The sequence below is a fragment of the Pogoniulus pusillus genome, chromosome 21 (assembly GCF_015220805.1).
Source record: "Pogoniulus pusillus isolate bPogPus1 chromosome 21, bPogPus1.pri, whole genome shotgun sequence".
NCBI classification, from domain to species: Eukaryota; Metazoa; Chordata; class Aves; order Piciformes; family Lybiidae; genus Pogoniulus; species Pogoniulus pusillus.
Window position 1 is genome coordinate 10,988,814 of NC_087284.1, and position 22,177 is coordinate 11,010,990.

The following is a 22,177-nucleotide window of genomic DNA, read 5'->3' on the forward strand; positions in this document are numbered from 1 at the left end:
CGGCGGAGGCCGCTGGACCACCTGCCACCATGAAGGTGGAAGCGGGAGACAACTCTATGATCAACCTGTCAGTGCAGCAAGTGCTGAGTCTCTGGGCTCACGGCACCGTCCTCCGCAACCTCACCGGTAACCGGGCGGTGGCGGGGCGTGGGTGTGCCGGGAAGAGGGGGACGGCGGGCGGGCCCCGGCCCACGCATGGAGGCGGCAGGGCGAACCGCTTGCCGAGGGTGGGGGCGACTGGTGGCGTTCCGTGTGTGCCACTCTTGTGTGGAGGTAGCGAAGGGGTGCCGCCGGTGTGGGAGCCCGGGGCTTCTGCCGCTCCGAGCGGAGGTCGAACCTGCGTAGCGCACAATGGAGGGCGGGGGTGCAGGGCGGGGGTGCGGGGGTTTCCCGGTGCGTTACACCTGCGGAGGGCTGCTGGTGGTGTCGCGGTCTGGGTGTGTGCACGCGTGCTGCTTCTGTGAGCACGCATCGCGGGCGTCAGCATGCCCGCAGAGCTGGGCGCTGGCGGTGGGATGGCCAGGGAAAGCGGAGGGGTCTGTGTGTTAGCTGCTGGGGCGGCTGATGCCTGTGTGTCTGTCTGGTATGTGCATGAGTAAAGGAGGCGTGGGTGTGCTTGCTCACTACTGTACCCATGCAGGGAATAACAGGCTAGTGGTGTAGAGTGTGTGAGTGTGAGTGAACTGATGGGTACCCCTGTGTGAGTAATGGGTTGTGGAAAGTGTGTGAGCATATATATATGGAAGGCTGGAGTATGTTTGGAGGCGTGTTTTGGGTTTTGCCTTTTTTTGTGGGTATAAACTCATATATCTATCTATCTCTCTATATATATATGCAGCTATGGAAAACAGAAAAAGGCAAAGAAATTCATGTGGGAATCAGATTCTTCCCGCCCCAAGTATACTCCTGGGCAAGATCACTGCGGGAGTTGAGTTGTCGGGTTTTTCCCTGACAAGTAGACATAGTCTTAAGCATCAGGCATTCTTGAAGACTGAGCTGTTCTGAAAAAAATCCCTGAGCCCAAATCAAGTTCAGGTCTTCATTCTGCGTTAGGAGATGGGAGCTTTGGCAAGAACTGAACTGGCTGCTTTTTATTACTCGACCTCATGCTGAAAAATGGGTGTGGGCTACTGTAAGACCCAAGGCATGTAGTGGGGAGATGTTTCTGCTGATTCTCCCCGTCCTTGGAGGTGTTGCAAGACCAGGCTAGATGAGGCTGCAGGCAGCCTGATGTAGTGTCAGGTATCCCTGCCCATGGTAGCAGAGTTGAAACTAGATCCTTGTGATCCCTTCCAACCCTGTCTGATTCTGTGATTCTATTCTGTGATTCTATCCAGATGTAAGGAAAAACCTGAACTTCCACCTTTGAATAAACAGGATTTTGGTGTCAACAGCAGAGATGGTACTGAGTAAATTAATCCTGTTTGCTGGAGGGGTGGTGAGGGTTTAGTGAAATGTTGAGTAAAGGGGACATGCTTCAGGTATTTGTAAAGATATTCTGACATTTGTGAAAATTATGCCACCTTTTCCTCTCCTGTGTACTAATGATTGATAGCTTTGTTTTTAAAATCTATTGAAGTGGAAGAAATGTGATGGAAATAGTGGTGTAGCTAAAGTTGAAGCTGTAGCAAACAAAGTCATCATCTCAGGCTTCGTTGTCGTTCTTGTTCATGTAACTTCCAGGATACTTTTATAGATGTAACAAAAAGGTTATCTATGGTTTTCTTAAGAGATGTGTCTGGTGATTACATTATCCAGATACTAAAGCAGTGACACACTAATACAGTTGTGGTTCTGTGACCATTTTCATCCAAGAGTTTAGTTTTGAATGGACAAACCTACCAGGTCTCCCAGTACTTGTCAATGTCCAAAAGGCATCAGTTCCTATAATCTGCAAACACATAACCGAGGAACAGAGGTGTTAAGTCATGCCTCTGAGGGTGAGGTATTAAGCTGCTTCTAAGACTGATCCATGCTGTCCTTCCTGGGAATTAAATGATATTTTCTATGATGGGATATGGTCAGGGATGCTGGGAGCTTAGGTCCCTGATGGAGGTCCATTGCATATCCACCATCCCTTCATCTTCAAACAAGCGTTGGACCAGATGATCCTTGGGGTCCCTTCCAACCTGGCCCTCTGTGATTCTGTAAACTAATTTTTTTGGTACTTATGTTTGCATATTTATTGCAAAAAATAGGTCTTGTGCTCTTAGAGGGGAAAGTTCACGATGGATTTCACACCATGCCAACACCCTCTGTGAAGTTGTTCTTAGAGCATTGCACAACCCAGGGCATTTCTTGGGGAATTCAGTGCTGAGTGTTAAGTAGGCAAAGCAGTTTGTTTCTTGGCGCTTTTGCAATATAAGTAGTTGTGGCACAAGGAGTTTTTTATGTGGAATGGATTTTCTTCTTTAAAGTAAAGACATTAAAATAACTAATTACCCATTGTGGGATTGTTGGAGAGTATGTCTGTGCCAGTTGTATAGTTGCATTGTGGTTTGTTAATTGCTGCTTAAAACCAGGTTGTCCTTGCAGCCATAAGCACTTGCACTCAGTGTTCTTAGGGGCTGGTGACAGTTAACTTCCACTGGATTTAACATCTTCTTTAACACCACTTTGTGTTTACTTTTGGACTTAAAGTTGTGCTCTGGATGTGGCTTTTAGGTTGCCCAAGTAAAATATTATCTTCTTCAGATAAACACTGTTGGTTGTGTTTGTGCAAAGCTGTAAAGTTCTATCAGCACTCTTCTTAAAAATATATTGGTTTTCCAAAACTTTCAGCAGGAGCCTGATACGAACTCCAGCCTAATCCAGGGATGTTTCAAACTGTCATGGTTTTGTTGAGATTTTTTTTCCCCCTTAAAAGTAAGCTGAACCTTTCTTTTTCTACTACATCTGTGTGATTGTTCCATTTGCTTTATTTTGTATCAGGATACAACAATGTAAATTATTGCAACCATTAAAAAAAAACAACCAAAACCAAAAAGCCCTCACTTCATAATTAATCTGCAGGAAACTAGAGGTATCCTCTTACTAAGGAGGGTTGCTAGAATGGTTCATGACAAAAAAGTGGCAGAGTTCTACTTTCTTCCCTCTTCAGGGACACTTTTGCCTTCATTCCATTTTAAAATCCATTTTGTGTTAGAGTAGGTGAATATCTTTTGCTAGAATGTGAGGGGAGGGACCAAAAACCATCCCTCCTAGCATCTCTGCTTGTCGTTTGTCTAGTAACTTTGCAAAGAAAAGCTCTTCAGGTACTTAACCAGCTTGGGTATGTATGTAAGTTGGTGGAGAGTGGGTGAGCTAGAGCATATGTGTTTTCTGGAGCTACTTAAATGAGAGGCAGCTCCAGACAGAAGATGATCTCTTAAGTTATTTGCTTGCAGGATGAAAACAGTTACCTCCATTATTTCCTATTGTCCTTCATCTTGTTGTCTGCCTCCTGCAAGGAAGACCATCACAGTTCTCTGATTCCTTTAGGATGGATTCAATGTGTGTTGCTTTTATAGAGCAGGAGAAAAAAAATGTGCACCAAAGGACTGAAGCCTATGTTCTTTTATACAACAAGCCTTTTGAGGCTGGGTCTATTCTCAGGTCTCCTGCCCTAAATTAAGTTAATTTTCCCTGAGTCTTGCTTGGGATGTAAATAAGACCTGAGCTAGTTACTCGCTATACAGCTATTTTCTTGTGTAAGGGTTTGTAAATATTTTTGGTTTCTTAGTTGCAAGTGAGCAGTTAGCTTTCAAATAATCCTCCTTTTTCTCCTGAAAACACAGTCAACTTAGTAAGTCTTCCTGAGATTGGAAATCAGTTGTCTTTTCTACCTGGTGAGGATCAACAGTGACCACAAGCAGTGACTTCTGAACAGGTGGTGCAGTGCTTGGTGACCCCTATGGAAATTACAGGGAATGATTGTGTCTAACAGAGTCAGATTCCCACAGATTTTCTTGGTTGAGTTAAAAGAGTTTTAGCTGCAATGGCATGTTAGGAGATAATAACTAAAAGTGCAGCTTTCAGCATCCTGGGACCGTGACTCGGGTACATTCAGAGTGAGACTGTCAAGAACTTTGCATGTCTTCTGCATAGAGCATCTAAATGTTGGCTGTTTACTTTAGAGTAACTGCTGAACAGGCTGCTGTAATTGCAGGTCCCTTCTCAGCTGAGTCTCCTGTTCTTGAGCTGATGCAGTTTTATGAAAGTGACTGATCACAGAATCACAGAACCTTAGAGGTTGGAAGTAACCTCCAGAGATTGAGTCCAGCCTCCTCTTTTTCAAACTAAACAGCCCCAGCTCCTTCAGTCACTCCTTATAGGAGGAGCAAATTCACCATCCAGCAGAGCAGACCTTCCAAAAGTTTGGTTTTAATGGCTTTAGAGTCGTGAGTCCCAGGACACAGTTTTGCCTTTCATGCTTGTGTGAAAGAGTTGAGTCTAACCTCAAAGTGATGCTAAAGGAAAAAGCTTGAATACTGTATTCTTGCCGTAGATACACAAACAATATTGACACTGGAGTCAAAGTACCATGGTTATTCTGTAGCAACTATTCTTTCTCAGTCTTCTTTCACCACTTTTTTGTTTGAGCTGCTAAATATTTTTAAAGCTAATTTATTGGGTCGTGATTTAGCTCCTATGACTGATGTAATGCAAAAACACAGGCTTGCTTCATGAGCATAAGTATCCTGCTGTTATAAGAAAGCTGCACCCTTTTTTTGAGGGGGGCTCAGCAAAAACTCCACTTAATGACAGTTTCATGGGATATGTCAGTCAGAAAAGTGTGCCCCAATTTGCTGAATGATTTTTTTCCCCTTCCTGTTGGTTTTGTCTCTTTGGAGTTTCATGATTTTTTTTTACAAAATACCATGTGAGAAAGGTTCTTTAATGCTTATGTCGATTCATGGCTGGTTCCTGATACTTTCTTTGGGGGAGATGATCATGTCTGCTGTTCTTCACAGGAATGTTGGTACTCACACATTCTCAAGAACACTTGTCCCTTCTTAGTAATTGAAATGCTAGTGGCTAGCAGCCTCTGCAAAGGTCTGTGCTAAGCAGTTAGAAGCAAGGAGGTAGATGTGTTTAAGATACCTCGTGGACATTATAGTATATTTCATTTGTGCCTTTGAAGCTAATGTGATGGGAAACACTGAACTCTTGGGTAAATATACTGAAGTCTTTGATTTCATTTTTCCCATTTGATGTTTTTTGGGGGGAGGGGAACAGATAAAAAACATCCCACAAAACCCATCCACCCAACCCACCCTCCAAAACCAAAGTCCAAAACAATTCTTACAATATTTCATTCTGCAGGAATAGTTACAATGCCTAGTAAGGAACTGCAATTTATGCTCTTTAAGGAAACCATTACAAGAATGATTAATTTCTTGTAATAATACATCTGAGTTACAGATGTGCCAGAATCCTTTCTGTATTTTTTTAATCATAATAGAGTTATTCCTTCATGATGGACTGCTAGAAGAGGGAAAGAGTCTTGAGCATGTGCCAGTGCTGTCCTTTTGATTCCTTTTAAGATGAAAATTAGTACTGCTTTTCTCTTACTGCTGATTGTATGCTCTGTTTTAAAGTTTCTTACTTATGAAGTTCTGGTCTTGGAAATATTAACTTTTTGTTTGACTGCTCTCTTTCAGAGATGTGGTACTGGGTTTTCCTCTGGGCTCTCTTCTCCTCTCTCTTTGTCCATGGTGCTGTGGGAGTACTAATGTTTGTGATGCTGCAGAGGCATAGGCAGGGGAGGCTGATTTCTGTCATTGTGGTCAGCATTGGATTTCTGGGTTCTGTAACTGGAGCAATGATAACCAGTAAGTTGTTTTTTTTTTAATTTTCCTTTTCTTATTTTACATATAATTTCTAAAAAGAAAGAAAGCAAGCCCCCAAAGAAACCTTTTTCTTAGTGACTAGTTGTTTGCCTTAGTTATATAGGTGGTAATAGTAATAGCAGCTGAGTTGCTCTTCTATTCTGTAAAGGTAAAGCTACTATGAACTGTCAGAATTGTGCAGCAATGTTGAATGACAAGCTATTCAAAAGGTATGTATACTCAACAGGCAACAGATTTTGGGACAGGAAGAGCAGTCCTATCCTACCACATTTGTTGCAGACACTTTTTGTTTCTGACTGAGATCCCCTTAGTACTCTAAAAGCCTTTCCTTTTGGAAATAAGATCCTGATTCCATTGGTTGCAAGGCTGAATTCCTGCTTTTTCCTTGAGTCTGCAAGAGTTTAAGTTACTCCTGGCTAGGATGTAGCTCTGCTGAAAAAAATTCAATGTAAAGAATGATTTACAGCTAGGAAAATTACTCATTTGTAGAAGTTACCCTTGGCTCATGATTTTGAAAGACCTTTAAAGTCTTGGCTTGGCCATGGTGTTACTTTATTTGGGATGGGGAGGATGGCCACTAGACTTAGCTTCATGTTTTTGGGGAGGGGGAAAAAGGTGCTGCTGTTCTACCTAAAATGCTCTTTGGCTGGGCCATCTCTTGCAGCTTCTTATGGTATTAATCTAATGCCTACCACCCAAGATGCATTTTAGGCCCTTTTTTTTTTTTAAGTTGACATTTTATCCATAGATAAGATCCTAACAATTTTTCCTTTAATGCACTATGCTGACAGGTTCACAGAACTAAAGTTAAAACCTATACTCAGCATCAAAATATTATAGAAAGCAAGATTATTTTATCTAGAAAAGTGCAGAAGTGTGAGGTGGGTTTAAATTGCACACACACACACACACACACACACACACCCCCAAAAAAAATTACCAGACCAGTTCAAATGGCGTAGAATCAAATGAAGCAATGTATTTACAGCAGGTTAAAATACACAAGCATATAGTACAAGGCATATGTACAGCAATATATTTACAAAGTAGAAATAAACAACAGTTCCCCCTGGATGAAGCCCAGAAGGGCTGATAGCCACCTTCTACTCCTCTCCCCAGCCAGAAAACCCAGAAGGCTGCAATTGTTATTACTCCACCAAGGTTAGTGCCGAAATCAGCGCGGAGGAGTTAAGGAGCAGGTGATGCAAAGAGGCAGAAAGATGAAGAAGGAGGAAACAGTTTATCCAGGAGATTAAATACTAGTCCAGCAAAGGAATGAAATTATGTGGATTTATCTTATTCTTGTTCTTCTGCATCCAATACAATTCTTTATTGAAAATTTCGAATGAAACTAGGGTGTTAGCCCTATCACTGCCACAAAATGTTACACCTCACCACATGTGGCACAGAAGTGATGCTGCCAAGGATGTTTTGAGGAAGTGTTATTTCATTGTTTTCATCTAGATTTACTGGTATCAGGTGCCAGGTTTTCCATCTTCCTGTCTTTTTAGGATATGACAGGACTAGGGGGAATGGAGCCAAGCTGGACATGGTTAGGTTCAGACTGGAGCTAAGGAGGAAGTTCTTCGCCATGAGAGTGATGAGACCCTGGAATGGGTTGCCCAGAGAGGTGGTTGAGGCCTCATCTCTGGAGGTGTTTAAAGCCAGTCTGGATGAGGCTCTGACCAGCCTGATCTAGGGTAGGGTGTCCTTGCCCATGGCAGGAGGATTGGAACTAGATGATCCTTGTGGTCCCTTGCAACCCTGATTGATTCTATGAATGATTCCATTATCTGTGTCAATACTGAATTACATGCCATGAGATCAGTAGGACCTTTTATTCAGTCTTTGGCTTTGTCATACCCACCTACTTTGGTCTAACTTACAGATAGACTACAGTAGCTTTCCCAAGCAAATGCTAGCGTGGTGATTTTTGTTTGGGAAGGGGAAAAGAGATAGTGAATATTATTTTAAAGCTTGTAATTTGTAGACCAAAACAATGCTATTAAGGATTTCTCAATGTTAAAATCAATGGGTTGAATGAGGTTTATGTTAAACTGAACAATACTTTCAGCCCACAGATCGTCGGTGTTAAGACTGGGCTAGTCATTCAATCTGTGACAGGTGCTCTCTGATAAACCCTCTCCCCTCTCAAAGAGAAGGCAAAGGGAATAAGGGAGATAGATTGATGGGCTGGAAAACTAAACCAGCTTTCATAAAAATAACATAAAATAGATACAAAGCAATATCCTCTGATACAAACCCAACCCCATGATGGCAGTTAAGTCACTGATGCTGGAGGCAGGCACTGTGGAAGTCCCAGTCTGGACTCAGTTGCATGCAGGAATCAGATTCAGGAGCTGAATTCTGGAACATATGGATGGGAATCCAAGTCAGAATGAACAGTCGTCCTCTGACACCAGCCATTGAAGAAGAGGCTTGACACTTCATGGTCCCTCAGCCTTATACTGAATATGACAGAGATGGGATAAAATCCGTGTGTTGGTTTGTTGTTTAGGGTCATTTGTCTTATCTGAACCCCCCTGCAGGTGCAGCCTTTTACATTCTGTGCCCCAGCATGGCACTCAAGATTTATCAGTGACCTTGGCCTGCATGTGAGCAAGTATAGGCAAGGCCTTTCCACACCCCAACCCTTGGTAGTAACTCTGAACATCAGAGTTATCACTGCTAGAAGCAGATGCTGTCTGTGAAAACATGCTGTCAGCTTCAGAAAGTGCAGTCAGTGAGAAGAATCTGAGCTGAATATTAAAATCATTGCCCAGAATTAGTTCTGTTCTAACACAAACAAGGGCAGTTGTCGACAAGATGTTCTAATTGGAAAGGCCTTTGGGGGTAAGGAGCTGTAAATCTAGCAAGCGTTGCAGAGCCTGTAGGCAAGCCTTTCTGCTGTTCATTTCTGTTTGCCCATCTACTGCCCAGATATCTAAATGGTGGTGGTAAGCCACAGCTTTGGACACACTCCTGGGTAATTTATCTCAGGTAATTTATTATTACTGCCTTAAGTAATAAGTTATTGTGCAAGGTTTAAAGAAAATGCAAATGTCACCAATGTAAATAAGCCTTTCCTCAAAAATTTGTTTTAATTGCCACGTATTTCTCAGCTTAGGATTCCATCATTTAACACCTTATAGTTCAGTATAACTCTTCTTTTGCTAAGGTGAGATGAATGCAGTTGGGTGATGATGTTAGGCGTTTTGCTGCTTTTTGTTCCGAGATTACAATGACAGTGGTCCTTTTACGAGGGCAATTGTACATCAGCGTTCCTGAGGAACTAAAGGTAGGAAATGTGATGCTGGCATATCCAAGCAGAGACATTCATACCGTTCCGTGGTGGGGAAGGATTAGGCTCAGTGCTTCTCAGATGAAAGTACTTTGTGTCTTTTATCTGTGCATAAAAAAGAGGAGCAACACAGTTGTATTTTTGGCATGCGATTTTGTAGGTTAAAATATTTAACAAGTAAGCAGTCCTGGCTTTGTGTAAATTCACCTGAGAGTTCCTTCAAGCTTAGCCTGTAGACTTGTTCTACTGTTCCCAAAGGTTTTGCACAGAGCATTGTGGTTTGCTTAGCCAAATAATTTTGCTATCAGGTGTTTTTATTTCTGGACAGCACTGAGTTGTTTCATAGTGAAATAAATTCTGTGGGGAGCTTCTGAAGACAAATGATGGTGATAAATTATTAAAAAGAGGATTTTTAATAGCTATTGCGCTGCAACCTGGGATGCAAGTTGAAGTATCTTCTTCGGCAGATATGCCTGATCCAGTACTTAAGAAATTGAAATAGCAAACGAACTTCAACTTCCATTTTGTATTTCCAGTCCCCTGCATCATTTGTGTAGGTGAATGAATGCATCAGAGTTTATTAAATAACACAAGCTTAATTTTGCTCAGGTTCCTCTTTCAAATTTTCTGACTTGGAGTCTTTTTAACAGCACATAGGAAAGCAGGAAGCTTCTCAATTTCTAGGCTTTGAAAAAAATGACAGAACTTAATGGTTATATAAAAGTTATAAAGAAAAATTACTAAATAGCAATGGATACTGTCCAAAACAAAAAAACAAACCAAATTCAGATGAGAACAGACAAATATCAGACAGTTTGAGGCAAGGATTTTAGCTCTGTTTCATCTAGAAGGGTCTGTTCTTCCTTCTCTTCCCAAGCACACTCTTTTTTGGTGACATGTTCTCATTTCCCTCCTTGGCAGCCTATTGTAGTGCACTTTGGCTCTGTGCCAGTTGTGCTGGGTTGTGCATTACAGGTTGTATTGTGCACTGTTGCTTGAGTATAAATACATATTTATCAAGCTCCTGTTTGGGTTTATTATCGATGTTTTCCAGAACAGCTCACTGTTTTCCCAAGAAAACAAATCAACTACTAGCATCAAATCTTTGTCCTAAACATAAGGAAAAACTTATTTGCAATAAGGAGTGGCAGGGCACTGGACCAGGCTGCTCAGAGAGATTGTGGAGTCTTCTCTGGAGAGATTCCAAACCTGTCTGGCTGTAATCCTGGAAAACCTGCTCTTGGTGACCCTTCTTTAGTAGTGAGGTTCAACTGGGTCATCTCCAGAGGTCCTTTCCAACCCCCACCATGATGAGACTCTAAAATTCTGGTATCCCAGTTTCCTGGTTTGTATTTACTTAGAGCTCAATCCCCAACACAAATTTAACGTCAGTAGTGAGCTTCATTAAAGGATCTCTCAGTTTTGGGCAGCAGATAGTCAAGGGACAAATGGAAAAGCTATGCAAGGTAGCTGAGTGTAATACCATAAGGGTGGCCTTCTGGTGAGATATTCCTGACAAAATGTACTTTACAGATTTGTTTTTTAACAAGAACAATTTAAAACACAACACAAGTTAATTGTTTCTAAATACTGCTCCTGGGTTTTTGTTTTTCCTTTTAAATGAAGGGTTAACTTTTTTCAGATGTCACATGGTTCAGATACAGGTTGGACTTGCAGAAAATCTGTTGGACCTTAAATATATTTCCGTGTTACTGATGGCTTTTTGATCACTTCTGCAGACTACTTGTTACCCACCCCCTCCCCACTTAAGTGAAATCACCCAGACTAGACTCAGCTGCTGGAAGTGGAATGAAGCTTCATAGTTACAGCTTAGCACAATAGACTAGCAGATATTTACAATATATGCAGTTATAGACAGAAATATACAAGTTAAAAGGTAATACAGAAACACAACAGCCCTCCCAGGAACCAGGAGGGCTCTCAGCTGCCCTTGCACCTTTCTCCCACCCCCCTCCCTTACCCCAGATCTTGCCTCATGCCCAAGGAATATTGGAGGGTCAGCCAGGGAGGTTAGGAAGCAGGTGGATTAATCACAGAGATGGCAGGTGACGTTAGAGAGGTGCAGCCCAAAGCCCAGATAGAGAACAACTCTGTTATCTATGTGTTCTTATTCTTATACATCTCAGCAAGCCTGTGAGTGAAGCAGACATCACCACTGTTTTCTTCTCACAGCCTGTAATCTAATTCTTCTCACCAGAACATTCTAGCTAGCTTCAAACTAGCACAGCACAATATACAAGTAGATATTTACAATCTATACAGCTATATTCAGAAATATACAAGTTAAAAAGTAATACAGAAACACAGCAGCCCTCCCAGAAACCAGAGAACCAGAGTCCCCAGGAGGGGCTCTCAACCACCTTTCCACCTTCTTCCCACCCCTCTACCTTACCCCAGACTTTGCCTTATGTTCAAAGTGAGTTTGGAGGGTCGGCCAGGGGAATTAGGAAGCAGGGGAATTAGTCACACAGACAGCAGGGTAGGTTAGAGGGAAGTGGAGCCCTAAAGACAAGAGAACAAACAACTCTGTTATCTATGTTTAAGTTCTTTTTCTTATGCATCTCAACAAGCCTATGAGTGAAGTAGACATCACCACTGTTTGCTTTTCACAGCCTACAATCTAATTCTCACCAAAATACCCCAGCTAGGCTCAAACTAGCACACTACCCCTGTCTATGACTCTGCACAACCAGGAAAATTCCATATTGTTTTTAACCCTTCTTTATTATTTAAAACAAATTTGTGACAGCTTTTCAGGTTCCTTTGAGCCTGAAAAAGACTCTGTGATCCCTGAGAGAGTTTAAATTAGCATCTGAAACCATACATACTGCAGGTTAATAAATCTAGGAGGGTTTTCTTGGTGTTCATGAAAAAAATCTGAAAGGAAGGTCAACAAGCAATGTTTCTTCTTTAGTCAAGGAAAGATGCACCCTATAGAAAATACTAGTTCAGAAAGTATTGAATAAAAGCTTCATTCTAGATATACTTCTGATGTTAGATTACAGAATCACAGAATGTCAGGGGCTGGAAGGGACCTCCAAAGCTCATCTAGTCCAACCCCCCTGCCAGAGCAGGATCACCTAGACCAGATCACACAGGAATGTACCCAGGTGGGTTTTGAATATCTCCAGAGAGGGAGACTCCACAACCTCACTGGGCAGCCTGTTCCAGTGTTCTCTCACCATCACAGTGGAAAAAAATTCTTCTCGTGTTTACATGGAACTTCCTAAGCCTCAACTTCACCCATTGCCCCTTGTCCTTGCATTGGGCATCACTGAGCAGAGCCTGGCTCCAGCCTCCTGGCACTCACCCTTTGCATATTTATAAACACAAATGAGGTCACCTCTCAATCTCCTCCTCTCCAAGTCGTACAGCTCCAGCTCCCTCAATCTCTCCTCATAAGAGATGTTCCATTCCCTTAATCATGTTTGTGGCTCTGCACTGGCCTCTCTCAAGCAGTTCTATGTCCTCCGTGACCTGGGGAGCCCAGAAATGGACATAGTACTCCAGATGCAGCCTCACCAGGGCAGGGTAGAGTACACGCAGTACATTGTTTTTGCTTCTGAACACAGCTGTGTAGAAGCCTGTATTTCTTTTTCAAATGGCTGTTTTAGGATCTTTTCAAAGCTCAGAAGGTGAGCAGAAAATGTTACTCATCATTATCATGTGAGGTTTTAGATTTTTTTAACTGATTTATATGAAGACTTAACCTTGTTCACAGGCATTTGCTCTAAGACATCACAGCTTTACATTTGCTCTGGGACCCTTTGTCTTTGAACAGGTGTGATAAATCCAGCAGCTGAAAAGCAGCAGAAGGGAGTTCAAGTGTTAACACCTGTTTGTGGTTTACTCTTGGCTATTTGATGTTATACTTTTAGATGGGAATTTGCATACAACTGTGCAAGAAAAAAACACCTCCTAATTTTTAACTTCTAGCTCAAAACATGATCACCTCGGTTAGAAATTTCCTCTCGTACACATTTGTAGCTGACAATGCAATGCTTTGATCTTGTTCATGTCTTGCTTGCTTTGCTCAACAACTGTTAACAGTGTAGTAGTTAGTCAAAACTAAACTGACACAAACATGACCAGGTTGTTCGAATGAAATATTAAATGCACCTGATAGATGTGTAAGTGCTTACAGTTGTTTTGCAGCTTTCCTGTCGCTGCCTTCTCCCTGCCTGTACAAGCACTACTCAACCACACTTTGGACTCAGTACATTTTTAAAGGATATTTCTTTTTTTCTACCTTTTCAAAATAAAGAGGCAAAAATGTAAAAAAGAAAAAGCAAAAACTACAAAACCAAGCAAATGAGAAACAAACCCCCCCAGAAAAGCAAAATATTTTTCTACAAGAAGATTTAATTTTTGGTTAAATCAAGCTGATGTTGGGAAAGTTCATTTAGTTCTGTTGAGAAAATCATTTCTGAGAAGCTTGCTTAAGGAATACAAGCAAGGCCAATAATTTGATAGGGCCATGAAGTAATATGGTATTTGGTGATGTTCTGCAGACAGCTGTTGTATAGAAACTGTAAGTTGTCATCTGTTTCAGCCGTGGCCTTTGCTGTGATTTGATGATTGTTCTGTCTTCTTTTCGTGGTTCTCAGGTGCTGCAGTAGCTGGAATTTACAGAGTAGCAGGAAAGAATATGGCTCCCCTAGAAGCTCTTGTCTTTGGTGTTGGACAGACAGTACTGACTCTAATTATCTCATTTTCAAGAATTCTTGCAACACTTTGAGACTTATGTAGAAGGGGGATAAAAAACGACTAGCTTAAAGAAATCTTTTCTCTGAGAAGAAGCTTCCCAAGAGTGGATTCATCGGCTATGAACTGGAATTCTAGTGCAAGAGGAAGGAAGGTACGTGGAACATGCACTACAAATCTAGAGGTTCAGTCCCGTGGATAGATTGTCCTCTAGTGTCTGAACTATTGTACTTCTGCACTGCGCCTGATGTGCCTCAGTCTTAGGCAAGGTTCAACTCGTGTGTCAAAGCTGGGACAAAGCACCTTGAGTAGCTGCCAGTCAAGTTAATGCTCGATGATGGTATCATTGTTCTTAACAGTATTGTAATCAAATAAAGGGACGCTGCTGGAAATTGCTGTGTGCCAAGCTCAGCAGTTAGCTGGCTGGGTAAGCTTTGAAATAGTAGTTCTAGAAGAGTGCTGTGAGCATACAGTCTGCCTGAGTTTGGGTGAAGTCTTTAGAATTGGCAAAGTCTTGCTGAATGCTGAGTATTCTTATTCAAGCCAACTGTTCAGTCTGTTTCCAAGTGCAGCTGAATTTTGATGGGGCTTAAGAACCACAGGTTTAGCAGCTCTGATGTAATTATAATTAGCACCGTGTGTGGAGCGGCTCATGGCAGTTTTCTGAAGCTCAGCTCATCGTTTCTTCCTGGTTTTTAGCTCAGAAGAAATCAGTTGTTTAAGGAAACAGTACGAGGGCTAAGTACAATCTGGTGTGTATTCACAAACAAATCTTAGATTGATGCTTTCCTTGCAGTTATTTTGTCTTAAACACACAGATGGTTACCAGCCCTTCTGAAAACCTCAGAAAGGGTTTGCTTGTTGCAAATAAGCTCCCTATATCTATTTAAGCACTGACAGGACTCTCAACCCTATGCATATTCTTCCAAGAACACACAAATATAACAGACTTTAGGAGAACACATCGGTGAGGAAAATGGAAAGGGATAAAAATATGATACACTGGTTTTCTAGCAAACAAAAATACCAAGTTTAGTCATGGTTACTAACTCCAGGAGTTTGGAAGTGGGGCAGCACTAATGTATTTACTACCTTTTTTTCTGAACTTTGTATCTTTGGCAAGATTAAGGTATTTGGAACTTTGAAATACTTAGCTTTCAGTAGAATTTGTGCTTTTCTAGTTTAAAAGGGACAGTAGCATTGTGCATGTGAAGTGTCTTAAATGTGAATGTTTTGGAGTGAATAGAAATTGTAAGTCTAATTGCTAATTATTTATGAAACACAACATTTAAAGGGCACAACAATTTCTGTGTGAGGAGTAAGGAACTTTTTTACCTCCTTCCTCAACTGAATGCTTTTCAGCAGTCAGCTTTTAATGCTGCCAGCAAGAGTAAACTGCTCAAAGGTTTTGCTGTTAAGATGTCAAAGAGACTTTCAGGACTGTTGAAAACACTGGCACCTACTGCACAGCCAAAAAAATAGGGCGAAAAATACAACTCACAATCCAGTCATTGCTTAGTGCTTCAAAAAACTGACAATGAATTAACCTCTCTGCCTTTATTTTACTCCACACACACTTGTGGTATTTTTTTCAAGTGCTAAGGACGCTAATATTGTTTGTTAAAAGCTAAGGATGCTGGTGTTATTTGTTTAAAAGCATATGTCTTGTTTGGAAAAAGTGTGGAGTTGTGGGCTTTGCAGGTAAAATACAGGTCCACAAACCATTTCTCTGTTCTATATTTTTGGCTTTGAATTGCTTTAAATTGTGGTTGAATATGTTCTCATTATTCTGAATGTCTTCAAAAACTTATTTATTCCACATGGTTTGGTTTGGGGGAAGGGGGTTGTCAGGTGGGCTTTACTTTCTGCTGATACTTTTTTAGTATAACAAGCATTGCACTTTAGATAATGAAATTATGGCATCTGTAAAAGGCAATTTAAACTTTCCCCCATTGTCTTAAATGATGAGAACTGGTTTCAGGTATTTAAGTCAAACTGAATAATAAAATATTTGAAGATATTTCTCCTAACGTGCCTTCTTACCTGTGTTTTAAGAGGAGAGGATTTTTAAGAACAAACCAACCATTTCTTCATTCTTGTACTTTGACTATTTCTGATCGATTTGTTTGTTTCATACAGTGTCTTTCTTAACAGACATCAAAATATTCCTGTTTCACAGCCTGGAAATAACTTGTCTGAATCAAACCCAACTGTTTTATGAAGTAATATAGGTTGTCTCATGACTTCACCTCACACTGAACCTTCTTCTCAGTTTCCAGATCTCCTTGAGCATCCTGATTCTTCTTTATTGTTTGAGGCTGTTATCATAGAATCAGCCAGGTTGGAAGAGACCTCCAAGATCATCCAGTCCAACCTAGCACCCATCCCTGTCCAGTCAACTAGACCATGGCACTATGTGCCTCATCCAGTGTTTATTTGAACACCTCCAGAGACAGCGACTCCACCACCTCCCTGGGCAGCCCATTATGTAACTTCACCAAGTTACAGCCTGCTACTAACTTATGAAATGCACATAAAACCTTCATTGAATTAACCTCATTCACCATTTTGACTGCAGTGCCAATGAAACTGTTGTTGTTTTAACCTTCCTACCGTGACAAGGAGGTATTTTTGCAGATGTGTCCTTCCTCCAAATGATTTTTGTTTTGTAGATCATGGTAATCGCTTTCAAACCATTGCTAGGTGCTTAATTGTCTCTGCTTTATATGGCATTATTGCCTGGTAACAAGAAATAGGCAGAGAGTGGCTCAATAGAGACAAAGGTATGTCTTGGATAGGAAATTGGTTTTAAGTCTTTCTTGTGAGGAATATGAGGGCAAATAACTGAAGAAGCATTCTTTGCTTAGATCATGAACTTACTGCAGAGTAGCTCTAGCAGTGAGAGCATGAGCAAGTGGCCTTAAGTCTGTGAAGTGCTGAAGTTTCATTCCACATCCTTAGAAACAGCATTGTAAAGATGTTTGGTGCAGTGTATGCATGTATGCAATATGTATGAATAATGATTCTGGGTGGTGTTCCATACCTTACACATAATAACAATTGAAATAGCTTTTCCAAGACACAATTACTTCAGATATTCTTTTGTGTTTTCTATTTTTTGTTCCCTTGTTATTAGGCTACAAAGATATCTTGTGTGTGAATGGCACTGATGGTACTTTGGTCGCCTTTGGACAATACAGTGTTGTGCAGATGTCCACACAGGATCTTTTAGCACTGCCTTCAAATAGCTCTGCCTGTCTCTTCATTCTATCACTAGGCACGTTCTACACTGTTAACTGTGGATTTCTGGTGAAGAACAGATACTACATCAACACAACTAGGCCTTTGGAGGAGGAAGGAGTACTGAATATAAGATTTAATGTAAAGAAGCTTTCATTTCTTTGTTAGAAAGAGTTCCACACTCTTACCATTTAATGGAGCGAGCACAGAAGTGTACAATACCAGATTGGAAGGACTGGCAGAATCACAGAAACATTCCGGTTGGAAAGGACTCTCAGGATCACCAAGTCCAACTGATAACCCCACTGTACAAGGTTCACCCTCAACCATATCCCCAAGCACCATGTCCAAACAACCTTTAAATCATCCAGGGTTGGTGACTCAACTTCCACTGCCACTCTGGTCAAGCCACAGCTAGAATCCTGTGCTCAGTTTTGGTCCCTGCTGTACAAGAGAGATGCTGACAGGCTTGAGAGGGGTCAGAGAAGGGCCACGAAAATGGTGGAGGATCTACAAAGCTGCTGCATAGGGAAAGGCTGGAACAGCTGGGTTTGCTCAGCGTTGAAAGAAGTCTCAGGGAAGACCTTATCAGCATGTTGCAGCATTTAAAGGCAGGGTCTATGATGAAGGTGGAAGCTCCCTTTTTATAAGGAGTCACAAGGAAAAGATAAGGGATAATTGGTACAAGTTAATGCTATGGAGATTCTGATGCAACACAAGAAACTACCTTCACAATGAGAATCATGAGTTATTGTAATAACCTCCCCCAGAAAAAAAATCCCCAATATTGGGCACTTTGAAGATTGAGTTGGGCCATCTCCTCTGGACCATACATGGAGAATAAATCTTATGAAGAGCTACTGAAGGAGCTAGGGCTGTTTAGTTTCAAAAAGAGGAGACCTCATCACTGTCTGCAGCTACCTGAAAGGATGCCATGGGGAGTTTGGTGCTGGTCTCTTCTCACAGGTAATTAATGATAGAACAAAAGGGAATGGCCTCAAATCGTGACTGGGTGGGTTTAGAATGGACATGAGGAAATTTTTTTTCCACAGCAAGAGTGGTCAGGCATTGGAATGGGCAGGTCTTGAATATCTCCAGAGAGGGAGACTCCACAACCCCCCTGGGCAGCCTGTTCCAGTGTTCTGTCACCATCATAGGGAAAAAATCTTCCTCCAGTTTCCATGGAACTTCCTATGCCTCAACTTCCACCCATTGCCCCTCTGTTTGTCATTGGGCATCACCAAGCAGAGCCTGGCTCCATCATCTTGGCACTCACCCTTTACATATTTATAAACATGAATGAGGTCACCTTTCAGTTTCCTCCTCTCCAAGCAGCAAAGCCTCAGGCCCCTCAGTCTTTCCTCACAAGGAAGATGTTCCACTCCTTTAATCATCTTTGTGGCTCTGCGCTGGACTCTTTCAAGCAGTTCCATGAGGTCCTTCTTGAACTGAGGGACCCAGAAGTGGAGACAGTACTCCAGATGTGGCCTCACCAGGACAGAGTAGAGGGGGAGGAGAATCTTCCTTGACCTACTAAACATAGCCCTTCTAATACACCCCAGGATTGCATTAGCCTTCGTGGCCACAAGAGCACATTGCTACTTCTGTGAATGGAGAAAAGCTGCCAGCTAGAAGACAAATTAAGTACTGCAGAGATATATTCAATGCAATTAATAATACTTGATTGATATAGATGGCATTCATTTTGACAGCTACCTTTCAAAGTTTCATTAAGGTATGTAATATCACCACGGTAGAATCTGTTTCTGGGCTATCCATCAATATAAAGTGTCCTGATGAGGTCATCAGAGCTAAAAATCTGACACCTTTTAAATTTACTTCACTGGAAGTTTTTAACTGCTTGAAATGTGCTAAACATCTATACCGCTAACAGGTTTGAGGGAGTGGTTGGGTGATGAGGTACATAACTAAACTTTTGACTGTGGTAGTGGATAAGAATGCAGTAAGAATTCAGAAATGCTTACAGAAACCATTCTAGGTAGATCACAGCATCACACAGAATTGCAGAATGTTAGAGGTTGGAAGGGACCTCCAGAGATCATTGAGTCCACTGCCCCTACTCTAGAGTAGTTCACACAGGAACACGTCCAGGCAGGTCTTGGATATCTCCAGAGAAGGAGGCTCCACAACCCCCCTGAGCAGCCTGTTCCAGTGCTCTGTCACCCTCTCTGTGAAGAAGTTTCTCCTCAAGCTGAGGTGAAACCTTCTGTGTTCCAGTTTGTAGCCATTACTGCTTGTCTTCTGTAAATTTGTACTGGAAAGAAATATCCTTTCCATTTAAGTTCCCTAAGCTGAAGGATTGTGACCTGGAGGTTATGACGTTCAAAGATATAGCAAGAGCCGCAATGGCAGAGAGTGTTTTAACATACAATTGATTTCTGCTTTGTACAGCACTATATTGCACTGTGGGGAAGTTATGGTCTTTGGGTTGGTGTACTGCATGTCCTCGTAACAGAAGAGCTCCAACTAAAGCAAACAAGGGCTGTAAATACTGTATAGTCTTATCTATCTTGTTGGGGTTTTTTAACAACTTTTTTTATTTCCCTGTTTGTGTACAGTTCTCTCTTTTTAATGTATAAAACCCCACAGCATTTGGAGAAACTTTTGTAGTTGATGTCACATTTTGCTTGCTGGTTTAGTTCCCAGTTCTCACTGTTTGCTTTCAGGTTCTTCGAAAAGCAGCAATAACAGCTGGACAGCTTAAAGCAAAACATTTTTCTGCACAATTTCCACCTGAGTGCTCTAGAACAGAGGCAGAGTGGAACATTTGTCCCAGCTGTAAGGTTTCAAGAGTCTTTCAAGTAGTTTTTACCTGACTTTATGGTAGGAAATGTTTTGTAGTAGCTTGTTTACAGTTTCCAAGTCAAACACAGTCTCTCATCATTTGTGTGATTGAAAAGTTTTCTGTTGAAGTATTTTCATGTATCATATTGCATGTTCTAAGTAACCACAAAGCCTTGCATCAACCTCAGTGTGAAATACTCCAATAAGAAGTTTTCCCTTTTGTGAGCCTGATGGAAATTTGCAAATGTACACATGAAATAAAGCTACCATTCATCATTAGTGGCACACTTTCTTCTAGACTGTAGTGGTCTGTTCCTGTAAACATCTCCTTTCTACTTCATAGGTGGGAAGAAACACTCAGTGGGACCTGTGTTGGCACAAGACTGAAGTGTGGGGTGAGACTTTGATTTCTCCTTTCACCTTTCAGTGGAAACCTTTCCTGTTCTCTGCCTGCAGGAATCCAGACCACAGCCCTGCCTGCAGATACCACCAGGCTCCCAGAAAAGCCACCCTTCCCTCACACACATACTCTGTAAAGATCAAGCTGATGCTATTCAGTGTACAAGGTTCAGCCTCTAGACAGGCCCCAGTGACAGCAGAGGGTTTCTGGGGCCTGCTAAAATTCTGCCTAAGCACCCAGGGCACACTGAGGGGGAAGGGGGTTAAGTGTGTCTGTAAAGAGAGGCTTAAGGGCTTTGCTGCTTGGAGAAAGGAAGGACATTTTGTTTGCTGTGTGCCTTGTCCTGTGTGGGAAGATGCAGCTTGTCTGCTTCTGAGTTTCAATGAGCTTCTTTGGTGTTTCTTGGGACTGGTTTGAAGCAGCAGACACCAGCATCAGTTTTAGGCTGCTCGCTACAAGCAAGATTGGAGTAGGTCCAGAGAAGAGTAACAAAGCTGGTGAAGGGTTTAGAGAACAGGTCTGGTTAAGAGCAGCTGAGGGAACTGAGTTTTTCAGCCTGGAGAAAAGGAAGCTGAGGTGAGTCCTCAATGCTTTCTACAGCTACCTGAGAGGAGGCTGGAGTGAGATGGGGATCGTCTCTTCTCCCTAGCATAACCAGGTGAGAGAACAAAAGGAAATGTCCTGAAATGTGCCAAGGGAGATTTAGGGTGGAGGTTAGGAAACAAATAATTGACTGCAAAATGGGTCAGATTTTAATACCTCTGGTTTCTCTTTCTGATACTTAAATTGTAGCATGTAAAAAAAACAAATCCAAACCACAACTGCCTGAGCAAATGAAATGCCTGTAAATGATTACCTACAACAAAGGCTAAGGCAGGAGCTTCTGAAGTTATAATAAGGATTTGGCTATGCAACTTCAGATCCATAGTTTAGCAAACAAATTTGCAGGAGTGAAAACTGAATTGACTTAGTTATGAGTTTAAGCCACCAGGGAAAAGTATGCTTAGTCAACACCATGTAAATGCTTTTATCTGTGGTGTTGAGCTGCTGAGATATGTGGATGCTCTTTATTCCTGCCTTGGTCACACACTTGATTTTTAAGTCATCACCCAAGTTGTTACAGCCCTGGACCTAGCTCTCCAGCAAAGTGATAGAGTCACCATCCCTGGAGGGATTTAAAAGCACTAAGACAAGGAGCAGTGGCGACACACTGGAACATAAAAGGTTTTACCTCAACGTGAGGAGAAACTTCTTTGCAGCAAGGGTGACAGAGCACTGGAACAGGCTGCCCAGGGGTGTTGTGGAGCCTCCTTCTCTAGAGTCTTTCAGAACCTGCCTGGATGTGTTCCTGTGCGAACTACTCTAGGGGATGCTGCCTTGGCAGAGAGGTTGGCCTCAATGATCTCTGGAGATCCCTTCCAACCTCTGTGAAGTTCTGTGGTTCTCTGTTTCATTTCAAACACATTCCTTTTGTCCAAATTTAATTATGACACGCATCAGCGCAACTGGCCCAACAAATTACAGAACAGCAGTGACTACTGGCACTCCAAACGTGATAGATACTGGCAGTACCAGGGCTTTGAAGTCTTTAAAAGCTGAATGAAACCATTGCTGTAGAACAGCAGCTCAGAATTGTATCAGCACAAGGGACTCCAGAGTAATCAGCCACCTGAACATACAGCTTCCTATTTAACATGTAGTGTGTCTCCTCTGGAGACTTTCAAAACCCACCTGGATGCATTCCTGTGCAAACTACCCTAGGGGATCCTGCCTTGGCAGGGAGCTTGGATTCAATGATCTCTGGAGGTCACTTCCAACATCTAAGGTTCTGTGATTCTGTATTTCAACACAACTACTCCAAGAAGAACCAACAAA

The 22,177-nt window shown here is 41.9% G+C and overlaps 1 protein-coding gene across 5 annotated transcripts; it reads left to right on the top strand.

Annotated features, from left to right (window-relative positions):
* Positions 1-23: 23 nt before the first annotated feature.
* TMEM170B (transmembrane protein 170B) lies at positions 24-20,187 on the top strand. Of its 5 annotated transcripts, none has more exons than XR_010306188.1 (5): positions 24-126; positions 1,338-1,402; positions 5,643-5,813; positions 13,761-14,011; positions 16,994-20,187. XR_010306188.1 is itself a non-coding variant. In XM_064160924.1 (3 exons), the coding sequence occupies exons 1-3, from the start codon at positions 30-32 to the stop codon at positions 13,889-13,891; spliced, it is 399 nt and encodes a 132-aa protein (XP_064016994.1). In that variant the 5' UTR covers positions 24-29; the 3' UTR covers positions 13,892-15,887. The 5 variants fall into 5 exon arrangements, 1 of the variants encoding a protein (XP_064016994.1); XR_010306186.1 differs by lacking the exon at positions 1,338-1,402 and having other exon boundaries at positions 16,994-18,063; positions 19,785-20,187; XR_010306185.1 differs by lacking the exon at positions 1,338-1,402.
* The last annotated feature ends 1,990 nt before the right edge of the window (positions 20,188-22,177 follow it).